The 13,543-nt window shown below is 36.6% G+C and overlaps 1 protein-coding gene across 3 annotated transcripts in view; it reads right to left on the bottom strand.

Moving 5' to 3' along the window:
• Positions 1-13,543, bottom strand: part of cacna2d3 (calcium voltage-gated channel auxiliary subunit alpha2delta 3) — a 713,907-nt gene that overhangs the window by 366,647 nt on the left and 333,717 nt on the right. For all 3 annotated transcript variants that reach the window (XR_010002615.1, XM_062969910.1, XM_062969909.1), the window contains exon 6: positions 974-1,105. Coding sequence is in view for 2 of the 3 variants with exons in the window: in XM_062969910.1 (XP_062825980.1) it covers positions 974-1,105 (132 nt within the window). In the remaining variant the exon portion in view is untranslated. The remainder of the gene's footprint in view (positions 1-973; positions 1,106-13,543) is intronic.

The following is a 13,543-nucleotide window of genomic DNA, read 5'->3' on the forward strand; positions in this document are numbered from 1 at the left end:
AAAATTTTCTGCCTTGAACAGTCTTAGAACCTGTGCAAATGCTAGTATTATCTCAGCATAGAGCAATTTAAACTTAGAATAAACTTTTCCAATGCAGATTAAACCCATGAAAATATTATATAAGAAGCATTTCCCTGCAGCTCCAAAGGTTTTATTTTCTCTACAGAAATATCAAGATCTCCGTACAGTAGTCTTAATTGTTAGCCCTCCAGATTAGGAATCTATATCTTCCACTAGGGAGATCAAAACAATAGAAATGTTTTTGCATGTTTGTCAATTAATTGTTACATTCTGAAACTTTTTGTGACATATTCTCATACAGAAGAATGTTGATGTTTGCCCTCAATTCACAAATTTTTGTACAGATACACAATTTTCTGGACAAATATGTTGGTTTTAGGAAACATTCAAATGTTTATGCTCTTTTCCCCCAAAGAAGTTCAAATTGAAAAAAAGGAAATCATGCATCAGTTAACCATATGCTGAAACGGGCACTTTACTGTTCCAGGACACAGTTTTTCATCAAGGACAAGGAACTATATGTATATTTTTTACATTTTAATCCAGATGTATTGTAGGATCTTACATCTTGGAGGTGAAGACTCAGAGATGGAAAAGAACCAAAGGTTGAGAGTTAGGGTCTTTCTTTTCTCAGTGCAAGTATGAGATGAAGAGAAAGGGAAAGAATCCAGATAGACCCATTTCATTGAGACACTGGAACTAGAATTCCTTCACTTCACAAGAGTGTTTCTGTCCTTTTCTTTTTAAAAAGCAGTATTTTAGCTTTGCAGGAATATGCTTCACCTCTGTGCACTCCACACATCACCTTCAGATATATCACTATTTCTGCACTGAAATAGTTGCAAAGGCATTAATACAGAATTGGGCAGGCTGTTCTAGAGTGGAGGATAGGAGAAAACTAGGAGAGGATTCAAGCTCAACATCATCAGTACAAACAACAGCTTCTTCTTACCTGGATATTGCCTAAAAAAGCCCTTTGCACTTCCAAAATATTGCCATATAAGGGAAGGGTCATGGTCAAAATTGTCAACAAACACTTTGTTTAATGATTCTGACCAATAGACTCCATTCACAATAGCAGGATCTGGGGAGAAAAAACGAAAAACAAGATAGTGAACTATTGTAGTATAATTAGTAGCCATAAATACCTTTCATGGTAAGCACTGATGTCATGTTATTCAAAACAGCTAGAGCAACCATTCCTAACTTTAAGGATGAAAGTCCTATCAAAATAATACAGATTAACCAGCCCACTAGAAGAGATGGAACTAATCTGGTCAAAAAAGAAAAGAAAAGAAAAGAAATTTGTTGGGGTTTCATTATATGAGAAATCCTTTGAGAACTATGAGGAGAAGTAAATCTTGGCTTCTTTCTTTCACAGAGGACCATAGCTAATTGACTTCATGATAATGCCTTGGAGCAAAATAAGAATTACATTACTCAACACTTTGTTGCCCTGTAGAGCAATTACCCAAATTATATCCATTGTCCCTCACACTAGGCTCAGATAGCAAACTTCATTTTCCAGCCACAGAATCCTTCAGGAACTACATGAGCCCCTCCAAGTGAATCAGGACATGACTGAATCTCATCTCCTGGTTTTTGAGCAGAAGGACAATTTTAGTTTATAGGCAAAAGCCGAAGTTTTTTGCTAAAATAAGATGAGGGGATCACAACTTGTTTTAGAAGAGAATCACACCTGCTAGAGATATAAAACTCTTAATTTGTTTGAAAACAAAGTATTACAATGATCCATAGGTAGTATTATTCTTACAACTGGAAAGGAGTGAGGAATTCCCACTCTGTTCTAATGCCATAAGCACTTCAGGAATAAGCAGCCCATAAGATATGTAATAAAGATGGAGGAAGTCTGGGTATAGGTATCTTCAAGGCTTTTGATGATCCCATGAATTCCACAGGGTTTTTCTAGGGAAGTAATACTCAGAGGTAGGTTGACCATTCCTTCCTCTGGAACATTTCCTATGTTCTGTGCTGCTGGTACTGTTTTAAGTGATATTGAGGGAAGGCAGAGGGAAGAACATTCTTTGAAGGTGCTCTAAGCACCAGGTGTAAAACTGGCCTCAGTGGGGAACAGAGCTTTTTAAAGGTGAGTGCTCACATGTGCAATTAGGTCCTATCGAAAGTAGGTGGTGGGGTAGCACTGAATGTGGGTTGCGGGGTTACTGTACTGTGGGTGGTGGCTTGTCTTTGTATGTGTATGTGTATATGTTTGTAATGTACATTGTGGCTGTATTACAATTTTAAACGAAATAAAGAAAAAAGAGCCTTCTTAAGTTCTCTGGGACAACTATAAAGATATTTCTTTTAAAGGAAGTGTAATCTATACCTCACTTTATGGAGTCATATTTACTCCATAGACAATAATTCTATTGCTAATTCTAATTACAGCAACCCATTCAATCAATTAGATTCATCTATGTAATGACTCACCATTCAGCAATTATACAGTGAGTCTAATGTAGACTAATGAATTGAATTCTGAGAAATGGATAAAGAATTTTGAAACAAACAATAAGAAAAAAATAGTTAATTTCACATGAACATTGCAAATTCTGGCAGAAGAAAGATGACCTATGTGAAGATGGTTTATCTTATTCCTTCCAATATACCAAATTCCCAAGCCAGAACATAAACATAGATTTCCCATGACCAATTCAAGCACTCTGTTTCGTGGATTATATTGTTTTCAGAAAGATCAAATTATGCCTTTTTACATGGAGCTCAAGTCTCCTGGGTACATAACAGAGAACCTGGAAAGAGGCAACAAAAATCCTCACCATTTGTTATTATCTGCTTTTTAGAGCTGCTCTTATAACAATGTACAACAAGGCCTTGATGTCAAGTCTATAGTCTATTTCTGCTAAGAACATTCCTTACATAAACCCTGAACTAGCTTCCATTCATTTCAATTTATCCAAAAAGTGCATACGCTTCTTTTGCTACTTAAATATAAAAAGTATACCTAATGAATAATATAGAAGTTAGTCATAACCATTCAAATTTTAAAAAACGTCATCATCATTTTATAATACATTCAATATTCTGGTGCTTAAGTTAACTCTCTTTTTTGGCAGATCATTTTGATAATGTTCAGCCCACTTTTGACATGTCTTCATAAGTTGACAATCCCTTCTAGAGGCACATCTATATGAACCTCTTTTTTTCAATGGAAGTGTTTTAATTCTACACAGTAGTAATGTTCAAAAGCAGTTAAAATCATGTACAAAAAGGCTTACAAAAGGTATAAGAAAGAAGTTAGATAAAATAATAAATAAACATTCATGATTATTTTAAAATATAAATATAAGTTTGTTGCAAACCGCTTTGAGTCCCCCCAGGGGTGAGAAAAGCGGTATAGAAATGCAGATAATAATAATAATAATAATAATAATAATAATAATAATACGTTTCTTTGCACGTGTATTTGTCCCATTATGTTTTTTCGAACCTCTTAACATGGATTGAAGGCATCTCAAAAAAACAGTGTTCAAATGATGCATGGCACAGCAGAAACTCACTTTAGAGGACTTAAACTGGGATAAGCAAAATCAAGGGATTCTCCAAAATAGGACTCATAAAGAGAATCAGTGAGCATAGATTCAAACCACATCGCATGGAGAAACTAATTATGGGATGGGTGCTCTAGCAACGCACATTGCAGCAGGGCAATTTAAAAGAAAAGTAAAATTATATAATTCTATTATATAATTATGTATTATATGCATATATTTTAGATTCAACACCTTTGGTCGAAGCCACTGTTTGTTTCCTTTTTTTAAAAAAAAATCTTTATTACAGTTTTCCATTTAAAACAGAGTATAAAGTGAATCTAAAGTCATGAAGAACATATAAAATCATAGAAAGTTTGGCAAGAGAGAAAAGTAAAGTAGCAAGAAGAGAAAATAGTTGGTGGGAGGGGGGGAAAGGGTTGACAGTACGAGAAAAAAAAATTGAAAAGGGGGAGGGAGTTGTGTCCAAGAAGTGTCAAGATAAAAGTGATAGAAAATAAGAAAGGTCTAGATTTTCTTTGGTGATGACTTCCCGGGACTCTTCTAAGAGAGTTTTAGTCCTTTTCCTTGATCCACTGTCAATTCTTGATTTTTTCTTCTCCTGTCTTCTTCTATGTTTCTGGTTCTTTAGTTCACATCTTCATGTTTTTGCTCCTTATTTGGTTTTTAATATATTTCTTACTTTTCTTAACCTATTTTATTCATATTTATCCTTTGTTTATTTTCTATTTTCTATTTTATATCAGTATCTTATAATTTTTTGTTTTAAGTATTCTGTAACTCTACTCCAATCTGTCTCTTTTATAGATATGCCTTTACTTTTAGATAGTAAGAAGGTAAGCAGAAGCCACTGTTTTTTATTGTTTTATGTAGCACCATGAATATTGATGTCACTAGATAACTAATAATAACTATATCAGGCAGAATTGAAACCCATAAAAGTATCTTTGGCTTCTTTAAAGGTCCTTTTTTAGTTCTGACCTTCACAAAGAAATTTCTCAGCAAGAATAAAATTAGAGGTTTTCTTTCCCCATTCTATTAATAAGACATTTGTGGCAATGTGCAATTTGTTTTGCTGCCTTTCCTGCAATTTTTATCAGGTTTTCTATTGATATTTAACATAAACAATGCCTGTGGACAAACAGGTACCATGACAGGAACCTGAAACATAATTGCCAAGGAACTGTCCAAATGCATGTAGCAATTAAGTGTCTGTCATAGATATTATTGTCTCCAAGAAGTAGAACCAAGTATTACATTTAATCTCCAAGAGTGTAGTGGAAAAAGTAAAAAGCCATCTTATTGATAGTATTTCCTAGTTCTTCTTCAGTGCAATGTAAAATCCAAGTAATTGCAACTTAGTGTTAGATATGTTAAAAAAAGAAGTATGCTCAAATAATACAGTATATTCAATTTAGTCTACCTGTAATGTAGTTTTATAATACATCCCACAGTATCACATGGTCCTTTCTAATCAACAAAGATTTTCCCATGAGTAATTTCTCTAAACACATACAAATTTGTAAAAGGTTATGTCCAACTGGCAGACATTTCTACTCGCTACAAGTATGTAGTGCACATGCATTTCTTATATTTCAGAAAGGATATGCAAAAAAATCTTCTACAAAATCACATATATAAGATAATTTGAAACATAAATTACATATGCTTGATGTAATCAAGTCTGAAACCACAGAAAATGGGGAGACCATACAACTAGATTCACATAAAGCTTGTCACACGTTAATTAATATGCACACTTGGATTGCAATCACAGAGACCATGTGAAACAAGGGAAGAGGGCAAACTGCCCCTCAAAATCAAATAATAACATATCATTGAAACCAACCTATTTTAAATAGACATTTCAACAATTCCACTTCACCTTCTATGGTAAAGGCTCTCAGGACAACTTGGAAACAAATGCATCACAAAATATGTATAAGGTAGCTCAAGATATGTTTAGTGGGTTCTAAATCTGACAAATTATAAAATAAGAGTGACTTTTAAAATGTGTGTTACTATAAACAAGTGTTATAAACAAATATCAATGTATATCAAACAGACATAGCAAAACACTTGAGTAAAGCTCAGTTTAATCTAAACCATAATCAACATTACCTTCCACAACGCAATTTAAGTAGGAAATGCTAAAATAAGTTTCAATGATTTTAAAACCAAGAGAAAATGAACTTGGTAGGTCAAAATGAATTCTAAACAAGGGGCATCTATCAATAGAGCTGTTTCTCACAGTCATCTAAATCATTCTAGAAAGCAGGGACTCTTTCAGCAGAGCTTCTTCAATTTCCTATCTGCCGTATTCTTAAAGAAACTAAGATGATACCCTAAATACACCTGATTATGTCTTATTTCAGCTGCCAATCAGGATTGGCTTTAGTTAGATAGGAGACCACCAGGGATTTCCATGTAGGACTACGAAAAAAAAACATGCCAAAACCCTGGAGAGTTGCTGTCAGAGAAAATTAACAATATTGGTTATTAATCAGATAAATGTTTATAAGGATGTCATACACCAGGGCTTGAAAGCAGACAGCCCCATATTTCTGCCACCTGCAGAATTCTGGGAAATGTAGCTTAGAGTGGGGCTTTTTGAATTTTCTGCTACAGAGGTCCTCACCTTCCGAAACTACATTTCCCAGAATTCTGCAGGCAGCAGAAATGCGGGGCTGCCTGCTTTAAAACACCAGCATGATAATGTGTTTAAATACAAATGAGAGCTAGAAAGTGTTCACACTATTACAATTGCTGCTGCGATTACTACAACAACTACAATTAATACATTTATGACTCACCTTTGGTTGTGGCTTGAGTCGGAGTACAACACAGTTAAAATAGAAATATAATACACAACACTAATAAAATACATATAACAAGATACACACAGGTAAAATGCAGGTTAAAATTAACCAATAAAGTGCAGGTTAAAATTCACAAGTTTAAATTGACTGGGTAGATCTGCCAGAAGAGATAGGTTTTGTGACAACTTAACTTGTGACAACTCACAAGTTAAGATACAGCTTAAGACCTATCTTCTGGCAGGTCATTCCACACTCTTGGGGCAGTCAATAAAAGGTCTTCTGTGTGATGGTCGCTATAGGGTTCTGACTGTCTGGGGTAAGCATCCCCCAGAGGACCTAAGTGTCTGGGGAGGATTGTGCAGGACCAAAACCTGGACCGAAATCATGTAGGGTGCCAAAGGTCAAAACCAACACTTTGTACTTTGCCCAAAACTAATTGACAACCCATGGAGTTGCTGTAGTATCAATGTTCCTGAAAGTAGTCTGGCTGCTGTGTTTCGAACTAATTGGAGATTCTAAACTTGGTACAGAGGCAGCCCAATATAAAGCACATTAAAGAAGTAAAACCTTGAGGTCACCAGCACATAAACTATCATTTTTAAGTCCTCCGATTCTAGGAAGGGGCATAGCTGGCATATCAGCTGAAGCTGATAGTAAGCACCAGCTTCATCATATCTACCTGGGATGACATTTGGAGAGACTGATCCAGAAGGACAAATCAGATAACATGTTTATTGTAGCCAATCAAATGTTCTCTTTCCCTATACTGCATTAGTGGAGTGTCTGAAGGAAAATAACACAATGCCATATGGTGATATTGACCTATATATCCACAACAGCTTGGATACTGTTGGCAAAAGTGTGGAGAACAGCTCAGTTCCCATTGTTAAGAGAACTGGAAGCAGTAAACCCAGTGTATAATGTTAATGGATATACTTTATGTTATATATAGCTTTGAGAAGAAGAAAAATATGCAACAGAGATTTTAAGGATAAATTTGTCTTTGTTTATACAATACTGGAACCAGATGAGACCAAGAGAGATTGTAATTCAAGATTGGTTGGCTATGAGGTAAGCCTCCAGACTTGAGGTGGTGAAACTAAACTGATTTATTAATGGTTTCTGCATTGCTCCCTCGCTGGGCCCCACTGCCTGAAAAATGTTATGGATTGTCTGATTCAGAATGAGAGGGGAAAGGAGTACTCTTGATGGAGTTTAGAAAAAATTGCCTTATTATACTACAATTCCCAGAATCCCTAATTAGCATGGGGATTTGTGGTCCATAAATGTTTTTTTTCCACAGCTTTTTCCAGATTACACCTTCTCTCCCATTTTGCAAAAATACATATGAGGCACAGCTTCATGCAAAAAGAACATATACGGTAATTAAAACATGTAGAAAAATGAGTAAATATGTCCATGCAGACCTTTTGAACAACTGAATTTACAGACTTCACAAACTGATGCAGAAACAGGGCAAAACAATTTTTATCTGGTGAAAAAAGGAGATACTAAAGTCAGTATATTTCTCTGCCCAACATGTTTCCAAGATCTCAGCACAAAATTACATCTGAATCCCTCTGAATTCAGAATCTTGGTATCGTTTTTCATAGAAAATAGAAATATAATTTCATAATACACTTTTAGCAATGATAAAGAAGTGGGGAAACCAATTTTACATGTTTATAATGCATTTTTGTTGTTAGAATATCTGGTGTATTATGTGGTGTAAATGCCAAATATGTTATTTTTTAAAACAGGATTAATAAGATTTTGTAAAAACTGGACTGAAACTGCTTAATACTGTTCTGTGACAGGTTTCTATTTCCAATGCTGACTTTTTCAATAGAGGAATACTCCCACAAGTCTGTCGAAATGCAGAGCATAGGAAGGATTTATGACTGCCTGTCTATAAATGAGACTGACGTGAGCATGTTTAACTATTCACAGATTCTTGGCATATACATGCTTGTCTCAGGAGTAAACACATAAACCATCTCCCTGCTGTAATTTTAGTCAAACAAGATGGCAAATCATAGTCTGGGAATTAGGATTCAGAACAGCCCTTTTCAGTTTGGTTTCCACAGAAAGTGGTATCAGGAAGAGGCTAAAAGAGCATGCTATATAAATATATATCTACACAAACATATATATTCATTCATGCATGTGTGTGTGTGTGTGTGTGTGTGTGTGTGTGTGTATATATATATATATATATATATATATATATATATAGAGAGAGAGAGAGAGAGAGAGAGAGAGAGAGAGAGAGAGAGGGGGGGGAGGGTGATATGTGTAATGGAGGAGGGTGATATGTGTCTCACCAAATCATTTTGGCCATTCTCATGTGGGGTTCTATGGGGTCTATACGGTCTTCTATGTTTTTCGACATCTACATCAAGCTGCTGAGAGTGGTCACCCAGAGCTTTGGGTTGGATGTCATTTGTATGCTGATGATACCCCAGCTCTCTCTTTTTCTCCTTTACAGTTTGTGATAAGGAGTCTGTGATAATACTGAAGAGTTCTCTGGATTTAGTAAAGAACTGAATAATGGTGAATGAACTGACAAGATGGAAATGCTGCTAGTCATATTTTTATAGTTGTATTGTTCTAATTTGCTTATTGTTCTGGAGCTGGAGAACAACAGAAATAATATAAATAAATAATCTGTGCAAAACAGCAACTGTGATAAAACTTCTCCAAGAATGAGAGAAAACTGTGGAGAGATTTCATATGATTTCTACTTTTCTTTGGAGCATTAGTCAAATCTGAGTATACATATTTTTAACTAAATGCTTCAAAATAAGATTTACAATCTTTCCCTTAAAAATCTGACTACAAAGAATGTAGAGAGTAAGTATTGCTTCGGCATTCTAAAAATGTAGTAAGTAGAGCTACCTGCTGCTGACACAAGAGGGAGTGGGGGACCACCCTGCCAACAATGAATTAATTAGATTTTGATTAAATGCTTTCCCAGGTCAACTAGGGGCTGTTTATGCAAAATTCCAGATGTTTGTGGACAATTGAAAGTGAACTGGAGACGTTTCTAAATTCATGCCACTGATTCCTGTAAGTGGATGTGCAGCTGTGCATAGCTTCAGTACAGTTTGATGCCTAGAAACTCAGCCATGTGCAGTGCTGCTGTCACAGTTTGCTGCATATATCAAAATCATCTTGATGAAGTATGTCTGGACAAACCCGTCTGCCAATTTATCCAGACGCATGAACATTAAAAAATTCTGTCTGGACAATAATTAATTCTGTTCCATTTCATGCTGCAATTAGAGCAAAACAGTATGTGAACTCTTAAACTTTCTTATTACCACAGACTAAGAATGCACTCTGGCTTCCACCGAAAACAGTTCCCTATGTGGAGCACACACATACATAATAATATATATACATATTACAGATAGTGTTATGTGCTGCAGATGGCTTGACCAGAAAGACTCCCCCTCCTTTCTTTAATAAAAATCTTTCCCTTTTGCTGAGAAATGTGTGCTAGCCATGCACCACCAGGCCACAGATGGGAATTCAGCAATGTTACAGAAAAGTAACAGTGCTGCTTCCTCACCTCTCTGTGAAGAATAAGAAGTATTCTAAAGGCCATGGTCACAGAGCCACAATCTCACACTGCTGAAATAACATGAATTGGAACAGCTGTTTAGGGAACCATAGCACCTCAACTGATTCTCATGGTTCAATAATGCCTAATAGAAAATAGTTCCAATGAAATCATGCAGCGTGAGAGAACTGGAACATCACACTAGCAATTTCTATGCTCCAGCTACTGAGCACATCAGTCACGTGTTCCGTGGCAATGCAAAGTGATCCTGCACATCTACCCAGAGGAATGAACTTGAGAAGGAACGCTTGTCAGGAAGATTCCTGAAAGATTAAAAAAACCCCTCCCTTGTGTTCTACAAGCATAAGTTAGTACACACATATGGTATTTTCCTGCATGGTGGGGGTTGGATTGAATAGCCCTTGTGGTCTCTTCCAACTCTATGATTCTATGGTTGCTTCACAAGGCCACTAAAAACAGTCTCTGAAATCACTGCCTGTAGTCCTTTCACAGGTATTGCTAACTTTCTGTAAACTTTACCTCCTCCATGTAGATAATTCTGTTATTTATTTATTTATTTATTTATTTATTTATTTATTTATTTGTTACCCATATTGATCTTCATTCTTGGCATTCTGCAGAATGGAGAAAAATCCCTTGAAAGGGTTTCTAGTAGGGTTGTCCATATTGTCGTAAAAATTCCCCTACCGTAATTATTTCGTATTGTTCCCGTTTTTTGACATGAGTATTGAAACGTTTTCCCTGGGCGCTACTGGCAATGTAATACGATCCATCGTTGGCCCATTCTGTAATTGTGTCTTAAAATTTTTGTTAATTTTTTTCCTCCAAAAACATTTTTTTTAATATTTTAAAAATATTATTATTATTATTATTGTTTCTGCAACCTAACATGAACGGGAGCCTAGCGCAGCCTAACATGGCTCCCGCTCCCTGCCAATCAGAGTCTTCCACGATGGCTAAAAAAGGTGGGGGCTAGCGTCCTCCGCGTCCACGTTTAGAATCGCTATAAAAATCGCCTCCGCACGGAGCCAAGCCATTCTGGGTTGGGATACCGAGGAGAGAGGGTGGTTTGTGCGTGCCGTGAAGCTGAGAGGGCAAAGTGACTGGGGGTAGAGGGTTGCTGCAGTGCTTAGATATTGTGTTGGGGGGAAATTGGCTTGGGGCTTGGGGCAGAGTCCTTGCTGTGGATGTTGGGAATTTTTTTTCCAAAGGAGTCTGCGTCCCTCCCTGCTAGTGCTGAGCTTTGGGTTGGTTCCTTCTCCTGAGGTAGACCTTTTGCCTTTCTATTTTTCCTTTTTTGGAATAAAGCAATCACCCCATAAGCCTTTCTTTCCAAGCCTTAAAAGGAGGGAGCTTGAAAATTATATATTATTATATATTAGCATTGCTTCCCTCACGCTCCATTTCTATTCCCAAGCCTTGGGCTGAGTTTTATTTCTGCAATCACAAAGTCAGACATTGATTTGATTCAATAGAGGGTCCACAGCAATTTATAGTTTCCAAAGGACATTGCCAATCCTGTCAAGGCATTGCTTGGCATGTGCTGCATTTCTAATCCAAAGTCCTCAGCCAAAGTTTCATTTTTGCAATCACAAGGTCAGCCAGTGGCACCATTGATCAAAAGGTTCAAAGGCAATTTATAGTTTCCAAAGGACGTTGCCAATCCTGTCAAGGCATTGCTTGGCGTGTGCTGCATTTCTAATCCAAAGTCCTCAGCCAGAGTTTCATTTTTGCAATCACAAGGTCAGCCAGTGGCACCATTGATCAAAAGGTTCAAAGGCAATTTATAGTTTCCAAAGGACGTTGCCAATCCTGTCAAGGCATTGCTTGGCGTGTGCTGCATTTCTAATCCAAAGTCTACACAAGTAGAAGAGGGACTTTTACAGTGGTAAGAACCCAATTGAACAGGAAATAAGACTTTCAAACCAGGAACAGGTTTCTTCAAATATTGAAAAATAGTGTATTATAAAAAGTTATGAAAATTCGCCAAAAATCATAGGAGACAGGAAACATTCTGCAATTTGTTGAGCAAAGAGTGTGGAATGTGTTCTCCCACTGTACCAAATTTGATGAGAATAGCTCAAGAAATGAGGGCGGGAGACCCCCAGAAATGTCCCCCCCAGTTTCCTGTTTTTGGTGATTGCGCATGCGCGTCCGCCATTTTAGAAACATTTTAGAAACATTACGAATTTTCGGAAATATCCAAAATTTTTGGGTGAAACATTTAGAAATAATTTCTACATTGAAGAGCCGGCACCCCCTACTTTAGAAACGAGAATTGAAACATTTTTTCCATCGATCGGACAAGCCTAGTTTCTAGAATGGAGGTTTTTCTAAAGTACAGCGATGTGAACAAGAATTTGTAACCTTGTGTATTTACATAAAAGCTCTGTTGATTGGATATGACAAACAGCATTATCTCATTGATTAACTAAGAAATTAACATAAAGATAGGTCTGAATGCATGCAAGACTTTTTTTTTTTTAGCTCGGGAGTTCTAGGCTCTAGTGGGCTATGGTGATTGGGTATCCACACTAAATCTGCATCAATACCCACCTCCCAGTTTTAGTAAATGCATTAGTTTCTACACAGGATCAACAGTGAAACAAGCTATGGCAAGAAACTGAAGAATGCAGAAAATAAATGCTGGCTTTAAATGTGTATTTAATTTTTCCACCTAGGCTATACAGAGATTAGTAGACCCTTTCATGATCAGTTGGTCAAACATATTCACATCAGTGGGAATTGAAGCTTATAATACCACTGGGGAGATGATAACCCACTCTATGTTTTATTCTGAACTTTAAAGGAGCTCAACTGTCTTGGGGATAGAGTACAGCACCTCAGAGACCCCACCATCACACTGGCCACTACTGCACTGAGGTCAGGCTTCATATATGTTCGCTTTGGTAAATATGGGTAATGTACTCCAATGTAATGTGGTCTTATCTAGAGAAATTGAGGGAGCACAAAAACAGGTAAAGCACTGAAGTTAAGGTTACATTTGTAAGCACTTTGTCTAGACAGCAAGTCTGAATTAAAGTGAATTCACTTGTGTGTACTGTTGACGCCAAGTAGTGATGTGTCTTGTTAAAATTGTTCCCACAGGAAAGAAGAAAAAACAATTCAATCAATTTTCTCTCTGATGACTGAAATGCAGTTTTCAAAGGGGTTTCCTGAGACAGATGAGAAAGTATCCAGTGGCGGGATGGAGGGAAGCCAAGTGAGGATTAGGAAGATTTCTTTCCTTTCACAGTCTTCTCTTGTCCTCTCTTCACTTTGACTTCAGGAGGGAGGGGCAAGTGAAGATCAAGGAGGCTATAGCTTCATATATAACACTTACCAACCAATATTGGGGTCTAGTTTTTGGAAGTATGCCACAGTTCAGCAAAAAAACTCTTCATCTTAACTAAGAATTGTTCAATATATTTATGGTAGAAAATAATAATTTACTGGGAAGGGAGGACCCATGTTGTTATTCTAGCAAGCATAATTATGGCAATTGCCATAAAATATAATACTTCAGAATAGTTTCCAACACATGCTTTTATGGCAGCTGTTGCAAGATATAATATAATTTTTTCTCC

Source organism: Anolis carolinensis, chromosome 2 (assembly GCF_035594765.1).
Source record: "Anolis carolinensis isolate JA03-04 chromosome 2, rAnoCar3.1.pri, whole genome shotgun sequence".
NCBI classification, from domain to species: domain Eukaryota; kingdom Metazoa; phylum Chordata; class Lepidosauria; order Squamata; family Dactyloidae; genus Anolis; species Anolis carolinensis.